The 27,959-nt window shown below is 52.4% G+C and overlaps 1 protein-coding gene across 1 annotated transcript; it reads right to left on the bottom strand.

Moving 5' to 3' along the window:
* Positions 1-161: 161 nt before the first annotated feature.
* LOC144943440 (beta-chimaerin-like) lies at positions 162-27,852 on the bottom strand. The gene is made up of 7 exons (XM_078870857.1): positions 27,133-27,852; positions 20,458-20,542; positions 12,852-13,025; positions 10,702-10,779; positions 9,274-9,411; positions 6,494-6,599; positions 162-6,179 (listed from the first exon to the last, which is right to left on the bottom strand). The coding sequence occupies exons 1-7, from the start codon at positions 27,418-27,420 to the stop codon at positions 6,008-6,010; spliced, it is 1,041 nt and encodes a 346-aa protein (XP_078726983.1). The 5' UTR covers positions 27,421-27,852; the 3' UTR covers positions 162-6,007.
* Positions 27,853-27,959: the final 107 nt, after the last annotated feature.

Consider the following 27,959-nt stretch of genomic DNA (forward strand, 5'->3'; position numbering starts at 1 on the left):
AAGAAGACCCGCGGTTCGTACGTCGTAATCATGAACTCGCTCCTACCCAGACGAAACCGTACAGTGACTCGTCTGGGAAACGCACTGCCATCGTCATCGCCTTGCACTGCCACGACGGATCCAACACCAAGTTTACACATTGATTCGAGACATGCGTCATCGCATCGTTGGTGTAAGAATGTTTAGCTATACGACAATTCGAATCGTACACAAATGTTACCTTGAGTCCAACGGAACAAACAAGACCGAGCATTGAAAACGCATTTAAATAATGAGACGAACAATTTGATTCTCGAATTTAATCGTAACCTGGAATCGTGACATTTCATCGAGCATGGCAAACCCATTACATGCCGCACATTTTTAAGCGTGTTTAATTTAGATAAATATTGGCCATGTTCTGTCATTTCCTGCACAATGCTACGCCGACGCAATCATCTTGGTGCCAGTTGGCCGAGATGGCAAAATGAGGGTATACAATGACCACTTGTAGGCCGGTTCCACCCAGGGACAGCTCCCATTAGGGGGTCTCTAGACTGCTCTTTGAGACCTTTACTTTCATTATAAATAATAATAATTATTGTTTACCCAGGAAAATCTGACCGAGTCTGGTGACTCGTTTCAAGAGGGCCCTGCCAAGTGTTTCACAGTAGGGGGGGGCGATTGAGTAATTAAACGCAAGTGTTGTGAGATGATTATAATTACGTTGAACGTGATGGGTTTGTTTTTGCGGTAAGCCAGGATGCAGGTGTCATCAACATTGCGAAATACATCTTATAAAAACACATTGCAGTGTAGGTCACTTAGTTGCACCAATGTAACAAACGGTTAAAAATACATTTGCAGATTGTTTGGAGGGCTATTATCTATATACGTAAAAATGTTGACAGAGAATATAAAAGCGGTAAATGTTTCGTCGCCAGAAGGTAGTTTAACATACGCAGTAAACCCTAAATGTCCTTGTTTGAAAAAGGGGTTGTAACTATGTCTGTCTTCAATGTAACTATGTCTGTCTTTAATGAGAACATCACATGATTTCACATCACACACTTCCTACAAAACAAGAGGTTGTATTTGTAAAACAGTTGGTGCAACCCAACTCACAAAACAAGCCCCCCCGTCCCCCCGCCGTGTTTCCCAAAATGGAACATCCCAAAATAAATATCCCACACCACAGCATCCACCACAACTATAGATGTACATTTAAACAGGGGTAAATCAGGGCTTAATTTCTCACTGAATATGTTCAGGGTAAGCTGGTCAGAGACCGGTAGTCACGTGACAACAGCAGCCACAGCTATTGGCGGCGAGAGGAGCTACATATACCGAAACGTCGTGTGCCTTGTCCAGAAATATTCTCCGGAGAGACCCGGGAGAATTTAAGCCCAGGCGTACATACTATTCAACTTGGGGAGGGTACCACTTTATACAAGGGGGTGGACATCCAACCACACAACACACAGACCGGCAAGCGGTACAGAACACGGCTACAAGTGTTTAGAGTGTCAACATTCAAACATCTTTAGGTGGGAGAGTATCATTATAGGTACCTTCGAATAAATACAATATTTACAATGTCGTCTCTCCCTCCCTCTCTCCAGTCGTAGGGGTGTGTGGCAACGTGAAGCTCATTGTTGTCACTCGAAGCTCCGTGGGTTTGGTCCATTTGAATGCTCGTCTCCTCCTCTGCGTAGCGCGGCAGGAATTAAAACTGACAGTCGCAATCAACGCTCTTTCGTGTTAGGCTCACCCCGGTGAACGCGGAACGTTGGGCTAACGTTGGCCCGACGTTGGTTTGTTTACCGGGATAAAGTTCTTGATATTCCACTCCTCGTGCTCCACTCTGGTCCTGTTTTTCAATTTTACCGATCGTCTCATGCATGCAGCGCCGAACCACAATGTTCGCTTCAATGGAGCAGTTCGGCAAAAGTGTAAATGTGTACCGTGGTGGAGTTTGCGGACTGTGGTTCTTTTTCTCTCGAAGCCCAACATCAATCAATACATTGATCGGCAATCCATTCGACTTCGGACATAAATCCAGTTCTGGTTGTACAGAACAGAAACGCTGGCGTGTTGCTGGCGCATTTGCATTCCCTAATGTCATCTCGATGCCGTCATCACACCCAGCACATCCCTCTCCCGCACCTCCGATTCGCACGGTTGGCTGCGTGCGCTGCGAAAGAAGTTCACCGTACATACGTGCACCATATGGGGAACTCGTGTCTCTAGCCCACAGCCTTGCGTAGTCATTCATAGCCACAGCCTTGCGTAGTCATTCATAGCCAACTCAGTGCCGACCCGTGCTTCACGACGGATGAGACTTCTCTCCTGAGCATCCTTTGTCATTGCGTGAGCACCAACAATGGAGGGCGTTGCAGTTGCAGCTCGCTCGGGTAGCACACGTGGTCAAGCTGACCACCCCACCCCCCCCGTGTAGGTTCTTAAGAGTTGGCTCTCCGAAGAGGCATTGGGCTACGCCGCGTGTTGTTTTGGACAATGTCCGACGTTTCGCCCCACGTGCTGCGAGTTTCATTGGTGGACGTAAACAATTCTAGAAGCTCCCAGCGTGTGGAGCAAAACGTCGAGAGGGTGATGCCGATCAGCTCGCGATGCAGACCGAGCGACGCATCGGAGAGCTGTGGCTCGGCAAGGGAGATGGTTGGCGGTCCTGGGCTGCACATTTGAAATTGGCTCCGTGACTGAGCAACCGAAGCTGTCTGATGATCGCAAGTTCGCGAAGATCGTAAACGGCGTCACACACAGCAAGCAGAGGTCGCAACCGGGTACCCAATACCCGTACCCTACCCGATACCCGGCTACCCGTACCCGGCCAGGTACGGGTACGGGTACCCGTTTGCGACCCTGGTGCGGCCGGGTACGGGTAGGCCGTGAGTCACTGGTGAGTCACCGTTTGTCACTCATTTCCGGTAGGGTACGGGTAGGGAACGGGTACCCGTACCCGGCCGGGTATGAGTACGGGTACCCATTTGCGACCCTGGTGCGGCCGGGTACGGGTAAGGAATCAAAACCCGTTATCGACCTCTGACAGCAAGGCAATCGTGTGGCTATGGCTGTTGTTTCAAAGGACTTCGTAAGAAGCTCATTGACCTTGCCGAGAACAGCTACGTCTGGGCATTTTTTTCGGTTTGGTTCATTGCTTGTGCTTTTACGTTGAGTTTAACACGTCGGCTTTCGCGACCAATATCATTGCGTAAGTATATAAGTGTGTCGTTAAACACGCCACCACCCGACACAGCCAATTAGTAAGGTTTGTCACGTAAACAGAACGTGGCCAATTCGTTACAAGTACAGCCACACCGGTGTGTTGGAGAGCACAAAGTCACAACATTTACAAATCTGAGTTCGAAGTTTCGCCAGTAATTACAACCAGCTTCATCAGGCGACAGCCAGAGTTGTGGAGAAATCCTCCTGTTTCGTCCCTTAAATAGAGGGGTACATGCGATGACGTCACTTGCGCGCTCCCATTGAGCCTTGCTTCTCATTTGTAGCTCTTTCTCAATCCACTGCTGGATGGAGGCCTCTCTCACCACGCCCTGTTGGCCATGGGGGTTGGTGAACAGCGACCGTGCCCGGTTCAGACGCTGATGTTGGCCACATTCAGGATTCAAACTCGGGGTCACAGGGTTCATGGCGCAGTGGACTAACCCCATGCACCACCATGCTTAATATTGAGGGGGGGTCGAGTGTATACCGTTTTGCATTGCTTAAATGTGAGTTGTTTCAATATTTCGGAGTATGTTTCAGCGCAGCAGTAACCGCTGGGAGAGGCACAAACCACATTCGTTCGTTGTGTAGTTCAGGCTGTCGACTTCACGCCCCCTCGACCCTTCGACCGAAACTCCGTGACGCGGCCTCCGCCCAGCCTCCCTGCGCGCAGACGACTGCTGCGGTGCATGTCCCAGCTGGTCACCACCGAGAGCCACAGGAAGAGCCAGCTTCCCCGAGGCCTGTTCGGGTTGTTTATCGCGCGTTGTCGTCAGGGGGGGGGGGGGGCGACGTCCGGCGTTTCGCTCCGCGTGCTGGGACCTTGTCCAGGAACTGAATTGAACCGTCGATGTCATGCACGCACAGTACGGCGTGTCGACGTGACCGTGCTTCCACGCTCCTCACTGCTTCTAAATGTATTTGCACTTTCTCCCGCTCAAGTGGTTGCCCGTCGCTTCGAGACGTTTCCGTCGCGAGGTCTAGCGCCCTGCCCACGTACAAAGCGTTCCCCCCGCCGCTCGCTGCTGGCGGTGAGCGCTTGACGCGGGCCAGCCACCAGCGCACGCACCCCATCCATCCCTGCCAGCCCACGGGGTCGGCGTGAACACGGCGGCGTTTTGTTCCTCTGCGGCTGGAGATCCGCGCAGCGCGTCGGAGAAGCGCGAGGAGTGACGTCACTCCGGCGGCGGTTGTGGGGCAGACAGGATTTGAATGAAATATATTAGCCTGGGGGAAACAACGAGAGAAAAAAAAAGAAACCCTGGCTGCTTGGCTCGCAGCTGCAGGGCTGCTTGAGTCATCGAATGTGTCCTGGACCACATCCTGGATTTCAGTTTGTGTTGTTGTTACTGTCGAGTCCACCACCGTGCTGACACGTCATCTGGTGTCTGGAGCGTGCCACTCTGTGGGTTTATGGGTTGAGGCTCGGAACAGCAGGAGGGTTGTGTGAATGGAACGGCTCCGCGGCACAGACACCAAGGCATGACGATCGGCCTCAGTCTCAAACGCTGCCCTGCCGAGGTTGAAAACTCATTCCTTTAGAACTGCTTTTCTTTTGTTTAGATGTGTTGTCTTTCCCCCGCACCTCTGATTAGCACGGTTGGCTACGTACGGTGCAAAAAAAGTTCAACACACATCCAAGTCAGACAACCCCCTCCCCCCACCTCACTATGCCATGCCTGTAGAATTAACGTACAGATCTTTGTTGATCCACTTCTGGATGAGGGCCTCCCCATGCCGCGCCGATCGTGAGGGTTATTCGACCATACTTCGGCAAGCCCATCGCCGTGCGTCGGTGAGGACTGCGGGCAGACATGTGGAAACCACGAAGTGCAGTACAACAAATCAGCGTTTAGCTGCAGTGCCCACTGCTGACAACGCAGCCCCGCAGTAGTCCCCACGGCGATCCTCCCACATCCGAACACTGTCCAGGCTCAACAACTACTTGGCTTCTGATATCTGGCGCATTCCAGATCTTCTTCTTCTCTTGTACGGTGGCGTTGGGGGGGGGGGGGTGATCGGCAGTGTGTGTGTGTGCGTCCGTGTCGAAGGTGCTCGCTAACAGCCCTTGCTCCTACAGTCTGTTAAGGCTATACGGGGGATCTTTGTCTTTGTCCGTGTCGAGTGAGTTTGGTGAGCGAAATGTCTTAAACGCTGCCAGCAAAATGATCAAAGCGTGCAGTGGCCGTGAGCACGTCAGTCCCCACGGTCTGAGATGCAGACTCGCATGGAGAGTCCTTGAATTGGAGCGGAGAATCGTAGGCTCGTGCAGAGACGCACAGACTCACAGAGAGACCCATAAGCTGACACAGGCGAACGATCGAAGCGGGCGATTGTGTGATACGCAGGTCCACGTGATTGCTGGCCGCAGTAGTGGCGCTCTGGGCTATCCTTAGTGATCTTATTTTATGTTCCGGTGCGTTCCGACTGATTTAGATAAGTTTAGAGTAATTAGCCGCGCTACGTTGCCACGTGATGAGCCACTTTGTTGAGCTGCAGTTTGCGGCCAGGTCACTTCTGACAAAGAACTGTGTGGCTCAGTGGGCCTTACCTGGGAAAATACAAAATAGTTTCGTTGAAGTTCAAAAGTCACATATATATTTGGTCATTCGGCGTCTCTCTATGGTGTTGTTTGGTGTAGTAGGGCATTGTTGGTCATTGTTTGGTGCAGTCGGGCATTGCAGGGTGTTGAAGGGTCAGAGCTAATACGCCGGAGGAGGAGGATGAGGTGGTGGTGGTGGCAAGAGACGGGACGGACGTTGACGCGTGACACGGGTCGTTCTCAGAAGAGCTCCTGCACGTGGCGGATGAGCAGCTCCACCAGGAGGCGCTGGTGCCTCATGCCGTTGAGCGTCGCCAGGACGTCCTGCTCGTGCGGCCTCATGAGCGTGGGGCCGAACACGATGCTCAGGTTCTCCGAGCTCATCAGGTTGTCCTTCTCCTGCTGCGCCACCCTGCGTGCGTGCGTGGAGGGGAGCGGTCGTGCGTTGGTTAGCGCTACGCTGCGCTACGAAACCCGGCGACCCGAGTTCGATTCCAGTTCACGACGATTATCTGAACCTGGTCCTGGGCCTCCCCTAGGTCGACTCAGCCTCAGATGAGTATCTGGTGCGGTGTGTAAATATTGCCACTGGGGAGACAAAGGCGGCCGGGCGTGGTTGCTGGCCAACCACCGCCTCGTGTGCTGTCTCTGCCTTCATAAGTGCTCGCTAACACCCCTTGCCCCAACCATCTACACGGGGGATATGTGTGTGTGTGTGTGTGTCACCTGTGCAGGTGGGCCATGAGGCAGTGCAGCGTGTCGTAGTGCGCTGGTGGCAGCGTCTGCAGCGCCCTGCGCAGCTGCTCCAGCCTCTCCGTGGGGTCGCTCACTTCTGCGGCACACACGGGGGGGGGGGGGGGACATGGAGGGGGGGTTCAATCGTCAGGGCTTCATCCCACCCGGGTTTGTCGCCCAAAGCGACCTGCTGAAATATTTCCCCCGCCCGGCGCACCGCATCCAGCACACCTCTGGCTCTGAGCTGGGGCCAGCCTGAAGGGTCACCGTTCTCTACGCCTACTCCAGTGTACGCACGATACCAGTGACCTGGGAAACTTTCAGGGAAAGATCAGGCCCGAGCGTTGTCACTCCTGGTATTTGACTATCGCTCGCGTTCGTGGTGACACTTGCGTGGCCTTGCTACCGCACGTGCCGGTCGCGGTTCCTGTCCGTTCCCCGCGTGAGACGGCCGGTGAATGCTGTGCAATCCCTACTCCCTCTCTTTGCCTTGTCCGTACATGCAGGATTGCACACTCTGAAGTATTCACCCATAATAGAGGCTCTTTGAGTTAGATTGCGTAAATATGAACGCGTCGTTAATCCCGCCACCACCCGACACAGCCAATTAGTGAGGTTTTGTCACGTGAACAAAACGTGCTAATTCGTTACCGGTACACCGGTGTGTTGGAGAGTAAACCCACAACATGGTGGCGAAAGCCTACGTGTTTTACAGCATTCACTCCGTCTGCTCGCGCTTGTGTGTTCGCCACAACTGACGCGTGATCCATGGCCTGCAATCCCCGCCCTCTCCTCACTTGGCCGTATCCACATCGCCACCGACGTGCGCTCGGTGGCGTTTGCTCTCGACGTTCTGCAGCCGCGGCGAGGCGGCCGTCGCTAGGATCCCTCCATGAAAAGTTTCGTCCACTCGGCGGGTCACGTGTGGCCACACTCTCTCTCTCTCTCTCTCCATTCGGGGAGGGGGAGATTGTGTTGACGCTTTTTCTTGTACCTCTCACCCTTGAATTATGTTTGGTTCTAGAGTTGTAAGCAGAACGGTGGACAGACAAACACATATTTTAGTAGACTCAAGCACGCGAGGCTCGGATTGGAACGATGGGACTCAATGCAGTGAAGCTACGCTAGCTAAGAGACTCAATGCGGTGAGGATTGGTGAGACACTAGGAGACTCAATGTGGTGGTGATTGGTGAGACACTAGGAGACTCAATGCGGTGAGGATTGGTAAGACACTTGGAGACTCAATGTGGTGGGGATTGGTAAGACACTTGGAGACTTAATGCGGTGAGGATTGGTAAGACACTTGGAGACTCAATGTGGTGGGGATTGGTAAGACACTTGGAGACTCAATGCGGTGGGGATTGGTGAGACACTCGGAGACTCAATGCGGTGGGGATTGGTTAGACGCTAGGAGACTCAAAGCAGTGGTGATTGGTGAGACACTAGGAGACTCAAAGCGGTGAGGATTGGTAAGACACTAGGAGACTCAATGTGGTGGTAATTGGTGAGACACTAGGAGACTCAAAGCGGTGAGGATTGGTAAGACACTCGGAGACTTAATGTGGTGGTGATTGGTGAGACACTAGGAGACTCAAAGCGGTGGTGATTGGTAAGACACTAGGAGACTCAATGTGGTGGTAATTGGTGAGACACTAGGAGACTCAAAGCGGTGAGGATTGGTAAGACACTCGGAGACTTAATGTGGTGGTGATTGGTGAGACACTAGGAGACTCAAAGCGGTGGTGATTGGTAAGACACTAGGAGTCTCAATGTGGTGGTAATTGGTGAGACACTAGGAGACTCAAAGCGGTGGTGATTGGTGAGACGCTAGGAGACTCAAAGCGGTGGTGATTGGTAAGACACTAAGAGACTCAATGTGGTGGTGATTGGTGAGACACTAGGAGACTCAAAGCGGTGGTGATTGGTAAGACACTAGGAGACTCAAAGCGGTGGTGATTGGTAAGACACTAGGAGACTCAATGTGGTGGTGATTGGTGAGACACTAGGAGACTCAAAGCGGTGAGGATTGGTAAGACACTCGGAGACTCAATGTGGTGGGGATTGGTGAGACGCTAGGAGTCTCAAAGCGGTGGTGATTGGTGAGACACTAGGAGACTCAAAGCGGTGGTGATTGGTGAGACGCTAAGAGACTCAATGTGGTGGGGATTGGTGAGACACTAGGAGACTCAAAGCGGTGGTGATTGGTGAGACGCTAGGAGACTCAAAGCGGTGGGGATTGGTGAGACGCTAAGAGACTCAAAGCGGTGGTGATTGGTGAGACGCTAAGAGACTCAATGTGGTGGGGATTGGTGAGACACTAGGAGACTCAAAGCGGTGGTGATTGGTAAGACACTAAGAGACTCAATGTGGTGGTGATTGGTGAGACACTAGGAGACTCAAAGCGGTGGTGATTGGTAAGACACTAGGAGACTCAAAGCGGTGGTGATTGGTGAGACACTAGGAGACTCAAAGCGGTGGTGATTGGTAAGACACTAAGAGACTCAATGTGGTGGGGATTGGTGAGACACTAGGAGACTCAAAGCGGTGGTGATTGGTGAGACACTAGGAGACTCAATGTGGTGGGGATTGGTGAGACGCTAAGAGACTCAATGTGGTGGGGATTGGTAAGACACTAAGAGACTCAAAGCGGTGGTGATTGGTGAGACGCTAGGAGACTCAATGTGGTGGTGATTGGTGAGACACTCGGAGACTCAATGTGGTGGTGATTGGTGAGACGAAGCGGTGAGGGGAGGCTTGCCGAGCCACTCACTGGCGGCCTCCACGAAGTGCGGGTAGGCTTGGTACGTGACGAGGGGCGTCGGGAGCTCCCTGAAGAACAGCTTCAGCGCGCCCGTGATGACGTTGACGTCTTCGTACGCCTTCGCAGAGATGTCCGCCTTCTCCCCGTCTGCGGGACAAGCAATGCCAGCGCAGGGTCGCCGCGTAGGTGTTAGGGTTCATGTGCGTAGGTGTTAGGGTTCACGTGCGGCAGGGTAGGTCACGAGCTCGAGCCGCGATCGGAGCGCTTCGCCCCCTGAGCAAAGTTGAGATGGAGGAATTTAGAGGGCGATCCATGCATAGACACCCCCACTGAATTTGAACGTCCCTCTTGCGTGTCAGTAGGAGACTGACTATTGTGAACACGTGTTAAAGAGGAGAGAGTTGCAAGACGTTATAAGCGCGTTTAGATTGGTGGGAGTCACGCAGAGGCTATGAAAACAAAAACGTTTCGAGTTTTGTAAACATTTCTCCCCCATTATTTCAACCGGGATGTCTTCCTGAAAAATATTTATTTTATTGAGACAATGTGCGGGGCCCAATGCATTACGTCGTGATGCACGTGCACACACCGTCGACATGAGTCAAAACGGTTATGAAAAGCAGGGGGATGGAAAGATGGTGAATGGGCTCGCTGCTCCAAACCATACCGCGGGGGGCGGGGGGGGGCGGGGGGGGGGCGGGGGGGGGGTCCCACCTTATCGGGACATCTTCAAGTGGATAGGCCTGTACGTGCAGTGCCTTGCTGCATCATCAATCGCAAAGCACAAGGGGAGTCGCATTTCGCTGACCTAGTTAGACGTGCTAACGAGTCCCCGGCTTCGCCAAGCACCACGCGTATTCCCCAAATGCGCGATGCCAATTATACACCCAATTAACGTCCGCGGGGCTTGGCTGGCTAGGTGCATAATCGCATTGTGAAATAATAAGGAGAAGAATTTTGAAGTCGTGATGATTGTGATTTTTTTTCTAAGGGAAATATGTGGGTTTTTTGTTTTCATGAAAGAAACATGACCTATTGGCAGACAGGGCATTGACAGCCACCGGGCTCATGTGCATACAGGGGTTACATTTTTTTTTTTAAAACACAAATGAACCTTATGGCAGGACCCTGGGGTCCCATAAGCTCTCGCATAAACTGCGTTGCGACGTCATTTGATGTCTGTTGAAGGCGAACGACACGGCGATTTGTTCCTCTCGACGAGCTCTACACGATGTTCTAATCTAAGTTTCAAAGTTTTGTTTCTTCGATGCACTGCCCTCTGCTACACGCCGTGTAGCCCATGTCCTGCAGCCCATGTCCACCTGTCCGGGCACTGTGGTAACCAATCAACATCACCCGGAATTCCCCCTCGGAAGTTGACCAGGGTGTTCGGGACATTCCCTGAAGCCGGCAAACAATTGATGAACGAAGCCTCACCTTTGTCGAAGGCCGCCCTCACTTCCTCCACGAGGTCGCTGACCCCAGACACCCGGTAGAGTCCCTCCGACTTCAGGCCTGCCCGCGGGGCACGGAGAAAGAGTTTCACGATTAACGGTGGACAGCGCGACAATTGGGCTGCGCCCAGTTGCTCACAGCTCGCGAGCATGCGGTCAGAGGGGCTCGCGTGCTGCGCTACGAAGAAGGGGGGGGGAGGGGGGGAACAATGGACAGTGGGCCCCATTTATTGCTCGCACCGGGGGCCCAGGCCAACTGCGCTGCTACAACACCGCGGCGGCCGCTGTGAAGTTCCCAGGTTTTTAAATCGCGCGTCGTCAGAGAAGCTCTCCGTTGCAGCGCGGGCGAGAAGGGGGCGCTCGTCGGCTCGCGAGTGCCGCCAATTTGTTGTGATGCCGGAGGCGCAAGCGAGGGCGTCGTGTGGGACGGTCGGCCGATAACGAGCTTCCTCCTCGTCAACGCGAAGCCTCTACTTAGTGACGCGGCCCCCAATAAAAATAAATAAACATTCAACAAAACTTGGCACATCATCCCGGAGGCATGGGTTGTAAATTATTTTTCTTGATAATTATTACATGAACAAGAAGGTGAAAAACATACGCAGGATGTGCCATATTTAGTGACAATGTGCCGTGCCAAAAACGTCATTGTTGTTGTCGTACACTGCTCAATCGAGCATGGGGTGTCGATTTCCTGTTTACAGCCCTGAGCCGGTGGTGGAAATTCCACATTCCTATGGTAGGGGCCTGTTACTTCGTAAGAAAACCCATGCTGTCTGCCACACGACAGCAGGACTCGTCGTCGTCGTTGTTGTTGACCAATGAGAAGTCTTATGCCGACCCCCCAACCGGGATTTGACCTCCGCAACCTTGCACTTTGCGAGTCTGCGTGCGTTGGCCACTGCGCCACCTGGCCGGATGTTTACTGCTGAGCAAATCGGGGTCCGCACGAAGTTTCCTAGCACCATATGCGGCACTTCCAGACACGCCAGGGGATGGGTGGGAGGTGGGGGGTGGTAGTGGAAGGCCGGGGGTAGATTGCTATGCCACCTACAACTCACCGCACTGTGTGTGCGCGCGCAGTATGCGGACGAATCCGCCGGTAACGGAGTCACACGACCAAGTTGTAGAGACGGACGTGGTGGTAGAGATGAGCTCTTGGGGTTTGTGCGATGTTGGGACAGCACCCCGCGTGAGAACGCTTAGAACAAACGAGAACAGCTCGGACGGAGCTTGTGTTGCCTCCGAAACGTCGTGATTTTTTGTTTACTTTTATTAATTTTAATGTTTTACCTACGTGACTTTACCGAAAAAACCTAAGAATATGAATCCTTGCAGTCACGAAAGCTTCAAATCTAGAATTGGCGTTCAGTCGTTGTGATTCTCACGCCGCGATTTTCGCGACCGCCTCGTGAACATGGCCTTGGGCAGTGAAACGCGTCTCATCCGTGACTTCCGCACATTCCGTCATTTGTTTCCACTTCCCTCTCTCTCGTGCCAATATGCTCAGGTAGTGGCCACATCTTTTTGGCACCAATCTCTTATGATCGTCGTCAAGCCATTCTCTGTTAGGCCTTCCTCTCTTTCCGGTTACTTCTATTTTTACGAATAATAACAACAACAACAACGCACTTTAAATGTTCCTGTCAATGCCCATCCTACACGTGTGTCCAAATAGTGACAGTTTCCTTCTCATCACTGCCTGGGCATCATTAGATAATATTCTTATATGTGCAACCGTTTATCTTACTTCTACGTTGGTTACTCTTTTGGTCCAGCTGAAATGCAGTGTCGGTCTATAGCAATGTACAGAGAGGCATTACCTTCGTCGATACATTTCGGACAATGGGATCGAGTAACAGCGACCGCCGCGTCGTCGCAGATGAGCGTTCGTCAGCCGTGCGTGCGTGTACGTGCGTGCGTGTGCGTTTGCGTTTATGTGTGTGTGCGCGCGTGTGTGTGTGTGCGCGTGTGTGTGTGTGCGCGTGTGTGTGTGTGCGCGTGTGTGTGTGCGTGTGTGTGCGCGCGCGTGTGTGCACGTGTGTGTGCGTGCGTGTGCGCGCGTGTGCGTGTGTGTGCGCGTGTGTGTGTGCGTGTGTGCGTGCATGTGCGTGCGTGTGTGCGGGCCCTCACCGCGCGCCTCGATCTCGCCGATGCACATTTCCACGACCATGGGCAGCCGCCCGCGGTGAGCCTTCACCAGCGCCGTGAGGTCGCAGCCGAACACCTTTGGCAGCCTCCGGGGGTCGGGCTGGCAGTCGGTGGGCACCAGGCGGCAGCACTGCTTGTGCACGTTCAGGCCGCAGTCTGGCGCCGGGGAGAGAGAGAGACGGTTTCGCCAAGGGGGGGGGGGGGGGGGTGTTAAAGGTCTGGGACCGGCACAGAAAGTGACCTTTATAGTCATAATTATTCGTAGCCGTGATAGAGCTATCTTGGCCGGCGGTCGAGCGTTGGAAAATCCGTGTTAAACGTCAGCAAGGAAGAGTCGCGGGTTTGGGCAGCCACTGGTGAATTTTCACAAATGTATGCTGATATCATCCGTGGTTGTTAAATGGTAACAGGTAAAACAGTAACCGTTTTCAAAATCGATTAACAGTCACTAAAGGCAGGAACCAGAAGCCATTTCTAGTGGGATTTTGGTAAAGAATGCAACTTGTTTAAGAAACGTAGCCCATCGTTTGAACTACCGTGCCGAGAGAATGAATCGAATTTCCCTTTGGATGCAAGTCCGGGGTGCCAATAATAGCGCGATTGTGGCAGGACACTTTTCTTAACTTCTCAATTAAAAAAGGTGAAACTGTTACGTTTTGCCGCTTTAGACGTGACTGTATGTTCGGAAAACTGTCATTAACCGGCTAATTGCCGGGTTGTATTCATAAAGTTATAACAGGAATGCCAAAAAAACACGATTTCAAGCACCCTAACATTTTCTAACCGAACGGAATTGTGGGCTCAGTTGACCGCCAACAGAGATTTGAACTTGTGAAACCTTCAGATTAAAAGTCAGGTGAATCTGCTGCAGCATCAACAGTTGCCCTACAAAAAAAGTTCAGCCTCCCATGTCAATGTCAGAAAAAAAAATTTGTGTTATATAAATAACGGTTCAACTATTTCTCGATGTCACGGACGGTCAAACTGCATCCGGCGCACCACACGCCGTGAACCTTCCTCTGCGATCATGTTGCGTGACCTTGACCATCCAGCGTGATCATCAATCTCTCGTAGGGGGGGGGGGAGGTTTGGACACGCATGGAAACTCCACCGCGATCAATGAAATGGATCTGGTGGTGCCACGCAGTTGGTTCAGACGCAGGATGGTCACGGTTGCGTTCCGGCAGACGCGGAGCGGAGGTGGTGGTTGGGGGGGTGGCACGCGCACTGGGAGTCGAACCCCCCCAACCCCCCCCCCCCCCCCAGTGTTTTCCGATAACCGAGCAACCATTAACGTGTGTCCCGGGAGCGTGCCCCCCCCCCGTCCCCATTGTCTACCCATGCTGAGCATCCGTTGCTGGGAAATGGACTCAAATCCTGCGTCACCGTGGTGGTGGTGATGATGGTGATAGTGGAGGAGGTTACGAGGGCGCAGAGGGAAAAGAAAGGAAAATGTAAAAAGAATTCCGGCAGGAGCAGATGCGTCGCGGCGGTGAACAGGCATCGCTCGGCACGCCGCATTAACATTCCCCCGTGAGGGGGGGGGGGTAGGGGAGGGGTGGAGGGGGATAATTAACACGAGACGAAGCTGGCTTTGGCGGTCCGCAGGAGTTTCATAAAAAAACTCAGACATGCTGGCTGCGTCGCACACGCGAAGGTGCAGATACGGGCGCACACAGACGCGCGCGATGAACGCTCGAACACACGCAGCAGCAGCAACAACCACTCGTGCCACGCTAGGTGCACCTTTGAGACCGCGCGAAACGTCGCGAAGGCCCGCTGGCAGGAAGGAGGTCACGGGACAGACCCAGAGGTGTTATGGGTTGAAACACACACGCACACACACAGCACACACGCACACACACAGCGCACACGCACACACACAGCGCACACGCACACAGATCCCCCGTATCGCCTGAACAGACTGTAGGGGAAAGTGCTTTAAGGAAGCACCTATAAAAGCTGGCACGGCGCACGAGGGGGTGGGTGGCCAGCACCACGCCCGGCCGCCTTTGTCTCCCCAGTAGCGTTGCACCAGGAACTCATTTGAGGCTGAGTCAACCGAGGGGAGGCCCAGGACCCGTTCAGATAATCGTCGCTTGTGTTTTTCCCGTGAGCGGGAATCGAACCCTGGTCGCCGGGTTCGTAGCGCAGCGCGCGAACCGCTGCACTACCACTCCCCACACACAAGACAAAGCTCCCCCGTGCAGCCTCTAACAGGATGTAAGTGCTGTTAGCCAGGACCTATGAAGGCCGGTACTGTGGCACACCAGGGGGTGGGGGGCTAGCTCCACGCGCGACCGCTTTTGTCTCCCCCAGCGCCGATGGTTAACACCACACACGTGGATATACAAATGCGCGCACACGAATAAACAGGCGTGTACACGTGAGCGTGAATGCACAAACACACTTGCACTTGTGAACAAAGATAGAGACCCCTCCTATATAGCATGTAATAAACTGTTGAGGAAAGTGCTGTCAGCCAGCACCTATGAAGGCCACACACATGTGAAACAAAGATCCCCCGTATAGTCTCAACAGACTGTTGGGGCAAGTGCACACACATTTACATGTATGCGAACACACACACACGCACGTAAAGACAAAGGCATGCAGCTTTGTCTTTAGCCAGCAGGTCAAGGGTGAGTTGGAGCATCTGTTGTGTACATGCCTGCGTCGCTGCCCATTCGACTGGTTTATTTGTGTTACGCAAATATGTCCAACTCTAAGTATGCGTTTGCATAGTTCGTTCAACGTTGGGGTGATTCTCGTGTCCATCACCGGTACTGAGCCTTCGATTGCAATGCCACATTGCGTGCGAAATCACCAGTCTCTCCATAGGACGTCAACAAAAGTGATAATAGATGGCCATTGTCATTCATATGCATATGTAATGACAGTAGAGTCAGCCTACAGTGCGAATGGGCTAGTGGCCACGGGAGGTAGTGACAGGGGAGTCAGCCTGCAGTGTGAATGGGATAGTGGCTACGGGAGGTAATGACAGGGGAGTCAGCCTGCAATGCATAGGGACTAGTGGCCACGGGAGGTAATGACAGGGGAGTCAGCCGAATGTACTAGTGGCAAAAAGGGTAAAACCTATTATTTTTCATACATGGATTATGTAACGTTTTCCAATGTACGGTTGTCTTCAGAAGTATTCCATCAATGGTGAGTAAGCCGATGGGAGCTGTCAGTGCATTTCCACATCGTATCTGCATATACTTAGCAGACCTTTGATCAATTTGTTCGGTTTTAATAAGCTAATTCCCTAACAGGAACATAAGTTTATCCAACTGAACGCTTACATTGTATCATCTTTACCAGAGTTATCATGCGGACAGGCGAACAGAGGTCGTGCATACATGTTTTTAACCACAGATGGAAACCGTTAGAAAAAGTAAATATACATTCTAGGTGTGGTTACGAGTACAGTTTTACCCTTGGGTTTGATTATGATTCATGAAGGTCATGGAAGGATGGGAGTGTTAGTAGGTAATTGTGTTAAGATGTGCCCTGGGGAAACCGGCAGGCTGGCGATTGAGATTTAATTTTCGAAGCTATCAGGGACAAATCCTCACCGACGTTTATAAACGTCCTTCGGAGGCTGTAATTCATTTTCCTGAGATTGTTTTTTTTCTGGGCCAAAATATCACGGGGTCAAGGTCGGTGACCCCCTCGGTGCTGTGGGCAGGCAGGCAGAAGATGGCAATGGCAACGAAGGAGAGAAGCGTTCTATCGCACGCTGTCTCGTGCAGCGTCTCTCAACTCCGGTCCACGCGGGCCACCTCATGGCCACAGCCCATGAAGGGTTTTCTGAGGCCGGGTGAAAATTTCCGGATGATGCCCCCCCCCCCCCCTTGGACCTGAAGCTGGGGATAAACTGCCCCCTCTACCCTCACTCTGCAGTCCGGTTCTAGCGGCCCACCACTTCGTGATAATCAATTTGTCATATTCGTATGTGAATTAAGCCACTTGCACAATTCCTAAACCCGATGATTGGTAATCAAGGAAAGAAGCGGAGTTGAGAAGCACTGCTTTGGTGCGTGTGTCTTGCCTGTGGCAATTCGAGGAATAATCGCGATACAATGTGTAGATGTACACTGCTGATGAGACACTGGATGTCGAAACTAGTCCAGAGCTTGCTTATGCTGAATCGACACTGCTGAAATGTTGCACTCCCTGAAGTCTGTGGAGCAATGGGTTGTGTATGTGAACACAGCTTCTGGTGACTGCAGTGGTCAAGTGACCCCATTACATACAACATCTACAACTCTATTCCTACACACGCGAATCAAGGTGTGCCATGGCCCTTACAATCAGTATTATGAATCTATGCCTAGTTACATGACTAGTACTGTGCTTATGTAAGTTAACACACAACCATGGCAGTAATAACTTAGCCTAGATAACGACTCGATATGATAATGTACACGCATTTATCGAAATCTGCTGCCTAATTTATAACGACGGCCGCGACCGCTGAGTTTGCGTACATCCTTACACGCGGTCGCTCTTATTCTATCGCATCAGATCACATTTGTAAGTGTCTGTTGATTGCACTTAGAGGGCCCCTTCTTGTAAGCGCAATTAACATTTATTGGCGTGAGGGTGATTACACTTAGAGCAAGGGTCCCATTAAATTGAAGTGCTGTGCACTCATGCCCAATCCCATGAGCGTAGACTTAGTGTATTAACAGCTGGGTTGTCGTTGTTGTATGTGGCGTTTGAAGTGTTCTCTCTTTTGTTATCACAATTCTCTTCCTCACAAACAAACAAAAAAACCCACAAACAAATGAATGCGTTGGACAGATGACAATCCAAAGCATGGCCCTCTGGGAATGAGTCTTGAGACTCAGGAAGGTCAAAGTACCAAACGCTGAAGCTCCTCCTTGAAAAACTCTTCAAACTCAATGATGCCAAATATTATTCAACATATTTACCTGTTTTTATGTTGCAAAGGTGAGGCCCACTGAGCTATGTAGCTCGTTTTTCAGACGTGACATGGCCACAAATGATAGCTCAACGAAGCGGCTTATCACGTGGAAACTTATAGCAGCCAAATGTGGGGAGAGAGAATACGCACACTTCAAATATATAAAAGGGATCAGGGTTAGGATCGAAAGCACGACCGACCACCTTTATACCAGCCGAGGTGTTTAACATCTAACCCTCCTGAAAATACAAATAAAGTGCTGTTATTAAAAATGTCAACGCGGACTTTGCTACACAGCCTCTCGATCTGGCGTCTCGCTCGGAGCCAGAGGGTGGCAAGCGACGGTGAAGGAATCACGGCCCGGCACCTGGAGCAAAGCCGCCTGCCCCCCCCCCCCACGCTGCCATCACTCGCCACGCTCCACCAGAATCCTCCTCCTTTGTGTCCAAAACAAACCGCCGGCGGCCGCCCCGCAGAGGCCGTCCGCGCTCACAAAGCCACGGCGGCAGATGCTGTGCCTCCCTCCTTCGGGCGAATGCTTTCACCGTCCTTTGTTTTTGAGAACCGCGGTGTCGAACAATTGCACTCGCACGCTTATACTCTCACCCCCCCTCCCTCTCCACCCATTTGCTCCTTTCTCTCCCTCTGTCTCACCCCCCCTCTCCCCCTAACCACCACCACCACCACCACGGCCACCGCCCTCGGTCACACAAAGAGAGGCGTCGCGTTAGTTGAGGGTCGGCTGCGCGTGGCCACTGCCTGTTGCTGAGCAGATGGCCGCCTGCCCGCACGGCCGACCCTTTTGTGTGGCCGGGCATTCTAAAGAGCCGCCGTTCCCTCTCGCCGCCGTCGGGCACTCACGAAGGCGCCAGTTGTGGCTTTCACCGAGTCGCCTCGGTCTCGCCTCGGTTTTTTTAAATTTCTGCCCAAATAAAGAGCCGTCGTTTATTGTAGAGCAGCGCAGGGCGAGTGGCGCGCTGCTGGGACGAGCTCACGAATCTGCCCGCTCTGTGTTTAGCGCAGTGGTTCTTTTTTATTGCAACTGGTGGCCCTTAGTGAAGCCCCTAATGACGATACAATTTTTTTTTTTAAACACCGCAAATCTTAATTTTGGAGCTTTCGTGACTGCAGGAATTATTCTTTGGTTCTTTCGGTTAAGTCGCGTCTAAAAATAAAATAATAAATTAAAATAATAGCGACGTTTCGATTGCAACACAAGCAATCATCACACATATCGGCACAGAGATATGTGTCCTCTCTCTGTGTGTCCTTGTGATGTCTGTCTGCTTGTATGTCTGTCTATAGTTTTCTAGTTAGATTTTTATTGCTATTTCTTTTATGCCTGATGATGATTGCTTGTGTTGCAATCGAAACGTCGCTATTATTTTAATTTATTATTTTATTTTTAGACGTGACTTAACCGAAAGAACCAAAGAATAACACCGCAAATTCTGCTGATGTCAAACCCCAACGGTTTCGAATGGTGTGGCGGCCCTCACACTGATGATGTCTTATCGGCCAAGTGCCCCCCCCCCCCACTCTGAAGATGAGTGAAGAGCACTGTTGTAGGAGAGGGGAGTCGTGAGTGTTGTGTTGCATCCGTCGGCCCACGTGTCGCTCGCTCGCTTGCTCGCTCCCAGGGAAACGCGCCGTGGCGTTGCCAGCTGGGAATTGGGACTTGGAGCAATGAATGTGACGATGGCGCTTTGAGTGGCACATTTGTGCCGGAAAGGCACCACGTGATCATTGTTATTTTTACGCACGCCACGAGGTACTCATTTAAAGGGCTTAGTTTGACTCGGGAAGGCCTTACATTCAGATATCACTCGCTACTGATTGATAGTCATGGCCGGGTATCACGATCAAACACACGCACGTCCGTACGTACAGATATAAACACGTACTGTACTACAACAACAACAACCACGCCGACATTCCCAACTACGGAGGTGAGATCACCTTCGCGCTTGCAGGTGATCGGGACAAGCCCCGGGTGTTATGGGTTAACTTTTTAAGACGACTGCCAGATGCACCGTCACCAAAAGAATAAGACAGATCCCCCGTATAGCCCTTGACAGACTGTTGTAGCAAATGCTGTTAGCTAGCACATATAGGCCGGGATGGCACACGAGGGGGTGGGTGGCCACCACCATGCTGTTGTTTCATAGTCACCAGGCACAGTGATAATTTAAGTCTGAGTCGACCTCGGGGACGGCCCAGGACTGACAAAGACAAAGATCCCGCATATAGCCTCAACAGACTATTGGGGCAAGTGCTGTTAGCGAGCACCTATGAAGACTGGCATGGCACACGAGGGGGTGGGTGGCCAGCACCACACCCGGCCGCCTTTGTCTCCCCAGTGGCGATGTTTACACACCGCACCAGATACTCATTTGAGGCTGAGTCGACCTAGGGGAGGTCCTGGACCAGTTAAGGTAATCGTCACCGGTGTTGGCCATGAGCAGAAATCAAACTCAGGCCACCGGGTTCGTAGCGCAGCGTGCTGTCCGCTATGCTACCGCTACCCCCACCCCCCACAGCACTGACCAACAATAACAACAGCAACCGCGGTGACGTCACCACGGCGCTTGTGCCAGGCTACGTGCACTTTAAGGACTAACCACGCGCGCACACAAACACACACGCTACACTCACCAGAGCACTTGACTCCCTGGGCAATGAGCCCCCACATGAAGTTGGCGCAGTACTCGCACCAGTGGGGGCCCCGGAATGTGTGGACCTGCGCGAGACACAACACAGCACAACAACGCAACGCTGATTTGTATACATATATGAGATTGTAAGAAAATTACTTTTGAATGTACAGCACTTTATCGTCAGTCCGCTGCTGGACGAAGGGCTCCCACATTGTGGTAGGTTTGCATATCCTTGGCATGCATCTCAAGATGCCGTCCCCAGACAACGGTGGGACATGGGTGTCCTGGGGTAAGGAAGCATGTGCACGTTTTTGGTTTATAGAGGAGTATTGAGAATTGGTCGAAGATAGATAAAAAAGAGCAAGGTCCTGAGCCTGTACTTGAATAGAGAGTCAACGGCATGGATGGCTGGGGGAAGGGGCGATTCAGACTGGGGGGCCAGCGGAGGAGAAGGAGCGACCTCCCGGCGAGCGAAGCTTGGAGATTGAGAGAGACGTCGCAGGGATCAACACATGGATGGGGTTGAAGGAGGCAAGGCTTCGCGTTACATCACAGCGAAGGCAATCATAGGATAATGGAGAATTGCCGTGGCTTGCGGCCATCGCTTTTGTGGGGCATATTTCGCCGCGGCAAAGATCACTCCGAGCTCGGGGCATCTCTGGCTCATCCTGAGATAGCGCTGACTGCTCAGGGTCAGGTTTCAGAGTTTGCGAGGGCTGGGCCTTCACCACCACTCGGTCTGTGTGGATGAGTTAATGGGAAAGAAGGGCCTCAAGGTCTCAGTATAGAGAGAGGACAACAAGTGGAATTTGTTACGTTCAGAATTGAATTGATTATATAGATAATTCGATTTTTTTAAATATAAATCTCAAAGTCCAATTTGGAGATAATGATAATTGTGCCATACTCTTAGGTTTTTTCGGTAAAGTCACGTAGGTAAAAATAAATAAAACAAAAAATTATTGAAATAATAATATTAATTTATATTATTATTTCTATTGTTTAAATTTTTATTATTTATTTTTACCTACGTGACTTTACCGAAAAAACCTAAGAGTATGAATCCTTGCAGTCACGAAAGCTTCAAATCTAGAATGATTGTACAATTGTTGCCATCGCGGTGATCATCGCCGCCGTCTCCATCATCGTCATCACCATCATCCAATTTCCAACATTCAAAGAATTTGGCGCCATGATAGCGGCACGCAATTCCCTCCGCACCTTGCGCACTTCATCGGAATCTCTCACATCTGTGCAATTTAACGGACACTAACTGGCTGGACGGCGACGCGCCTGCGCACAGCGCCATCAGCGGCAGAGGCTCGAACGTGCCAACCTCCGGGACCACTCGGAGGCGTCCAAAACGCGGCGCGATATCTTTCAGCCAAAATCCGCCGCAGCACGACTCGCCGAACGTGGCGCGTCCCTCTGCCACGAGCGATGAGTCATCGCGGACACCGAAAGTCTCGGAGGTGGCGCAGCTTGCGCTGTGCGCTCCCCCCTGCCGCCCCCCACACCACGGAGCGTGCGTGACGCCGTGCCCACCGCCGAGTTGAGCCAGCCAGCGCGCGTCCGCCCTGCGGTAGACATCGCGGCGTTGCGTGGCTCCAGATCACTCTCGCGTGGGTAGGGGCGCCATAGATGCGGAACGGACTCCGCTGGCAGCAGCCCGCAAGAGTGCCTCTCGGGGTATTTTTGGCCTACTCTTCCGCGCTGGCCAGATGTCTTGGCAGAGGTGCGAGCACCCGCAGTTGACCCCCCCCCCCCCCCCGTACACGACCTGACGTTCTGCTATGGCGCACTCATTTAGACTGGTGGATGGACAGAGGCGTGGGGGTTTTAGGAAAATTGTGCGTTTTTTTTATTTCAACTGCTGCACGGGGAGATGGACTTGGATCCGGTGACCTCTAAGATTTCAAGTCCAATGCACTGACCGTCAACCCCACGGCAGATGCACCGCGCGTGCTCATGTGCTGATTTGAGACAGATCCCTACACCGCGCCTCTCTTCCTCCCCGCTGAAATCCTCCTCGTGGTTTTTTTGGTCTCCCAGCACGAGCAGTGAGCCGGAATTACGTTTCCATAACAGCTGAGCAAACGTAGCGGGGGTAGGGGGGCAGGGAGTGCCTGTCCTGAAAAAGGCGTCTCACCCATCGTCGTGGCCCTTGGCGTCGTTTTAAAAATACGCACCTTGGGGTCAACTGGGCACGAGCGTCGTAAATGTACGCGCGTACGTTGACCTTCTTTCGCACCGTACGTAGCCAACCGTGTGCTGATCGGAAGGGGGCAGTGAGCACAGCATCCATCAACACTTTGGCAAGATCAGCCTCCTAGGATATTGTTTCATAATTACTTCGTAATTCCCGGGGTTTAATGAGTTTTCGATGAGTGGTATTTTCTCGTTGACACTTTCAATGATAATTTTCGGTCAAATGTTTGTGTTGTGTTTCGGGCAATGCTACAAACATGTCACGCCAGTTGTGACAGAAGCGAGGAGAGAGAGATTGTAGTCCTGCCAAAGTATTGATGGATGTTGTGCTCACCGCTCTTGCACGTACACGATCGTTATACGTTTTTTTATACGTATAAATTGAATGTCTGCTTGTGTTTTGCTGTGATTGACACAAATTGGTCGTGAAATTGTGCTTTGACGTTGAGGAAATGTGACGCCAGAGGTGGCTCACAGGTCACAGCACTGAGCCAGGAGCGCTCAGGACCTGGATTCAACCCAGGGCAGGCACCCGTGATGGAACCAGCCTCTCAAGTGCGACGAGTTCAATTAGTTGTCACTTAATTGTGCTAAATCCCAGCTCGGACACATTAAAACAGTTTGGTTTGACTGACGTGCGTCGAACACTGTGCAGAGCCTTCAGAGCTGTGCCCTGAGTGTGGATGAAGAAGCCTTGTGAAGTGACCTCAGAAGTAGTTCTGTAATGACATCTTTCGGTGGGGCCGTTCTCTGACACAGGACGATGTGCTACTACTCTTTGTTTTTTTCGGTAAAGTCACGTAGGTGAAAACTAAATAAAATAAAAAATAAAACAGCTAAATTAAATCACGACGTTTCGGAAGCAACACAAGCATCCGTCATCATTGTGTTGCTTCCGAAACGTCGTGATTTTTTTTTCACCTACGTGACTTTACCAAAAAAAAAAACAAAGAGTATGATGGATCCTTGCAGTCACGAAAACTTAAAATCTAGAATTAATGCGCTGCTGGCTGCAGGGTGCTTAGTGGAAGCGTCGGCGTTCCGTGACGCGACGCTGGTTCGCGCAATCGGAACTTCATTGAGGGAAAACAGGAGAGGGAGAAACAGGAAATGCGATGCCTGCCGTGTCGCACCTGTTCCATGACGTATCGAGACGCCGTTTAAACATCATCAGCCAGGCTCAATCCACTGCTGGATGGAGGCCTCTGCCCCAGCCACCGTGATGTAATATTCTGCCAGTCACCTGCACGTGAACTGATCGCGCACTGGAACACGGTGTGAGATGTAAACAAATCCTCTCGCTCTTAGATTGGGGTGGTGGTGGTGGTGCTGCAGAAGCCGTAGTAATTGTGATAAATGACCAATCATTGGGGGACCCTCCGCGGACAGTAGCTCGCGAGGGCTAAGATACTAAGATAACCCTGACACTGCTGTCTGGCGGGGTTATGCAATTATTCCATTCCCAAAGGCTGTCGCTGATGTCCGCAGAAATTAATGCTGCGAAATGCGCTCAGGAATACGCAGCGGTCGCCTAACGCCGCCCCGGTTTGATTTGGTTTGACGGTGGCACGCGCGATGGAGCTCAGCTGGGCCGTCTCTCTATTATCTATGACGCCGCTGTTTACGGGTACACGCGCGCGGAATGACAATTCGACTCAGCGTCATTTATTTGACCACAGAGAGCGGTGGGGGAATTGGGGGGAGTGGGGGGGAGGTTGCGAGTCTACAGGGATGCATCCTGTCTCTCAGCATTGTAGATCTGAACGTCCCAAACATCTCAAATTGGTTGCAATTTAGTAATTCCACACAACACTTTCTTAAATTACCTTCTGTGTGTGGGTGTTTTTTTTTTAAAGAGACGATGGGGCCTGAACAAGACGTTTCCACCTCTACAAAACACCGCTCTCCGCTTATTCAAATGCTAATAATTGATATTTACCGTGGCCATTGGTGTGAGTGATGGGTCTCCACGATCACATCGCTTTTCAGTGGCGAGCACTGCAGCCCCGCCGGACACCGCGGCGGTGAGAGCACGTGACTCACATCGAGCTTGCTCTCGATGTGAGCGTAACACACACACACACACAAAGCGCTGATGGAGATGAAGCCGTACGGCACTGGCAGCGGGTGTCGTGTTGGAGAAGCGCATTCGGATGTAATCTGTGCGCCGCCACGCGCCTCTGAGCCCGGGCATTGTTATGACGCCCGGCCAAAGGGAAGCTGATTGGAGCGCCGTGCATGCATCACGACGCATGGCTCCTGCGATGAGAAATCAACCGCCACGCACCGTGTGGTCTCGACAACGCAATACTGAACGTACACAGTATGACGGGGGTGGGGGGGTGAAGCACATTTTAGAAACGAGACTTCCGAAATAATCATGATAAACAACATCGAAATGTGACCGCAGAGAAAAAATCCTTAATCTGTACGGATGTGGAAGGCGCGCGAGCATTTACGTCGCATGAATTAGACTCCAGTGCCCCTCTTTGGTTATCCGCGGATTCATTGGATGAAGCTGCCGCCGCTATTGTGGGTGGCTCATCTTATCCGTCCAGCCGCAACGGAATAAAATATTGAATTTAGGCACTTTAGTTGAGACCCGCTTCGGGGTGAATCATCCGCAGGTAAATGTGAATAAAAAAGGGGTGAATGTTGACACCGCTTCCTTGCAGGTGATTCCATTTATTTTAAATCGAAACGTGGTTTACAAAAAGGATCCATCTTCGGACAATGGAATTTTCCAGTCGTCGATCGGAAGCACGGACAATTTGAGCATAGGAGCCTCTGATGACCTCCATCATCGCAGGATCGTGAGAGATGGTGGTGGTGGCTTTGGTTGGGGGGGGGGTAGACTTTCATCCAGCAGTTGATTACGACTGCTGCTGCTGTTGTTGATGATGATGCTGATCAGGGCCGTTGCCCTCCAGCGATTGTTATTGGAAGCCCTTGTCACCTGAACACCAGATCGGCCTTGGCCCGCGGGGCGTTTCAGGGGCAGGATGGGGGCGGTCTGAGGCGGTCCTCTGATCGTCCGTCTCAGGGGTCGTCGCTGTCGAGGCCCAGGTTGGGGGCTCCGCCAATTACAGCGTCATCCCATTAATCGTGGGCCACCTGCTCCCAGATGCGGCGGGTGCTGCTGCTGCCCTCTTGCCCCCATACCCTGAGGGTGCGTGGGGGGAGGATGAGGATGAGGGAGATGGCCGCGTTGATTTCCATTTGAAAGCGGTTGCGTCGAGAGTCGATGTCGTCTCTTCGTCAACCATAATTGTTCCTCGGTCACTCTCGACCCATGGCGATGTTCGTGCAAAAAAAAAAGCTGCGCCCCACCCACCTCGCCGACCATCCCACACCACCCCAGCTTTAACTTTTCTAAAATTATACACAGCGCTCGCCTCTGTTCCGTCTATCTAACTCGGCGCTTGCTTTGTGCGATTCGCTCTGGTCGCGACCGCTGCGAGGCGAGCGATTCTTTTGCGGGGAGGAATCTACAAAACGCCGTTGCTACGGCCGATGCAAGAGTGGTTTTGTGTCCCGTCTCACAATGTGGGGGCACTGTGTGTGTGCGTGTCCTGTGCGTAGAATTAAGAGGACGTTGCGAGAGGAAGACTCATGATCAGCCGTGCGCCTTTGCCAGCGAGCACGGGATTACTGTGTGGTCACTGTCCACGAGGGAGCGCACAACGAGACGTTTCACAGCCGAGAAGTGAACGTACCGCATTTGCAATGGGTTTTTTTTTGTATCTCAAGTGATATTAACAATAAATAAAGCTCCCTATTCTGCCGGATATCACTCAATGCATTGTGAATTCATCATCCACACACACACGCACGCACACATAGACTCAATCTTCATCACCGTCATAGTCGTCTACGATGGTCAATCCACTGCTGGATGAAGGTCCACACAAGCTGCCACCACCGCTCACCCATCCAGCGATGTTGCCGATCCGCCAAGCTCCCGCGCACGAGCTGTATCCCCGTCACTCTGTCTTGTCTACTCAGCAGACACCGTCCCGTTCCATTCCTTGGCTGCCACTTCGCTATTGCTCTTCATCGTGGACCACTCGCGCCTGCGAGCGACGTCTTCCTGCCCAAGCCCCAACTTACTTTGCCCCGAACAGTTCCGAATGCCGTCGACCAACACGCCACGCACTCGACAGGAACCACGACCCGCGGCATCGCGTGAAACCGGTTCCCCCGCGGCGAACACGCGAATTTAGAGGCGCGGCGTAGTTCTGGCAAAGACGAGAAACTAACAAAAAACAATTTTTTTAAAAAATCAATTTTACCCGGTAAGGCCTACTGAGCTCACCAGCTCTTTTTCAGAAGCGACCTGGCACTCACAAATGAGAGCTCAACTACAGTGGCTTATCATCATGTGGACATTTATATCAGTAGCCAAATCCTCTAAACGCGCGTTTCTAAAGAGACGGAGGGAGGGGGAGGGACACCCAAATCTCACCTTGAAGTTGTGCGACTTCTCATACTTGTGCAGGTGGTCGGGCGCGTCCCTGAGCAGAGCGGCTCTGCGCACCAGCGATCCGAGCTGTGAACAAGCGAATATCTTGAGCGGCTGCCAGAGGCTCAGCGAGGCCGGTCGCTGGACTCTGCGGGCTGTCAGGGCCGCCCCGCGGGCCCCGCCGCCCTGAGCGGCCGCGAGGTGGGGGGCGGCCGAGGCGGGGGGCCCCGTGCACTCCGACACGGGGCGTTGTGGCTTGCCCGCCGCCTCCCAGGGCTGGGCCGATGGCATCTTTTTACTCGAAATCTCAAAGCTGAGCGAACCCCAAAAACTATGTTTAAAAATAACGATTTATTTTTAGCACCCCCCCCCCCTCCACCGCCGATCTTGCTAAACTGTCATAATCTGACACTTCGGAATCAAGAGTCCACGTTGTCTTTTACTTCGAGTCGTGTTGAGGGTGACTGCTAAAGCGCCGTTCCCCGTCTATCTCTGGCACTGCCTGCTGCCGTCTGTGCAATTCTTTCTGTGGCGAAACTGAAGAGGCGGAGGCGACGGCGGTGATTCTCTCCCCCGCCCGCCCCGCTCGCTGCCTGTATAAGGGCAGTGGACACGCACGCGCGCACACGCAGACTCGCACGCGCGTACACGCAGACTCGCACACGCGCAGACTCGCACGCGCGCACACACAGACTCGCACACGCGCAGACTCGCACGCGCACAGACTCACGCACACACAGACTCGCACGCGCGCAGCGCTGTGCCGGGGCGATGGAGTGACAGCTGCTGCTGGCTACGGAGTGACAGCCTGACGGGAGCGAATGAGAGTG

This window comes from Lampetra fluviatilis, chromosome 31, assembly GCF_964198595.1.
Source record: "Lampetra fluviatilis chromosome 31, kcLamFluv1.1, whole genome shotgun sequence".
Lineage (NCBI taxonomy): Eukaryota > Metazoa > Chordata > Hyperoartia > Petromyzontiformes > Petromyzontidae > Lampetra > Lampetra fluviatilis.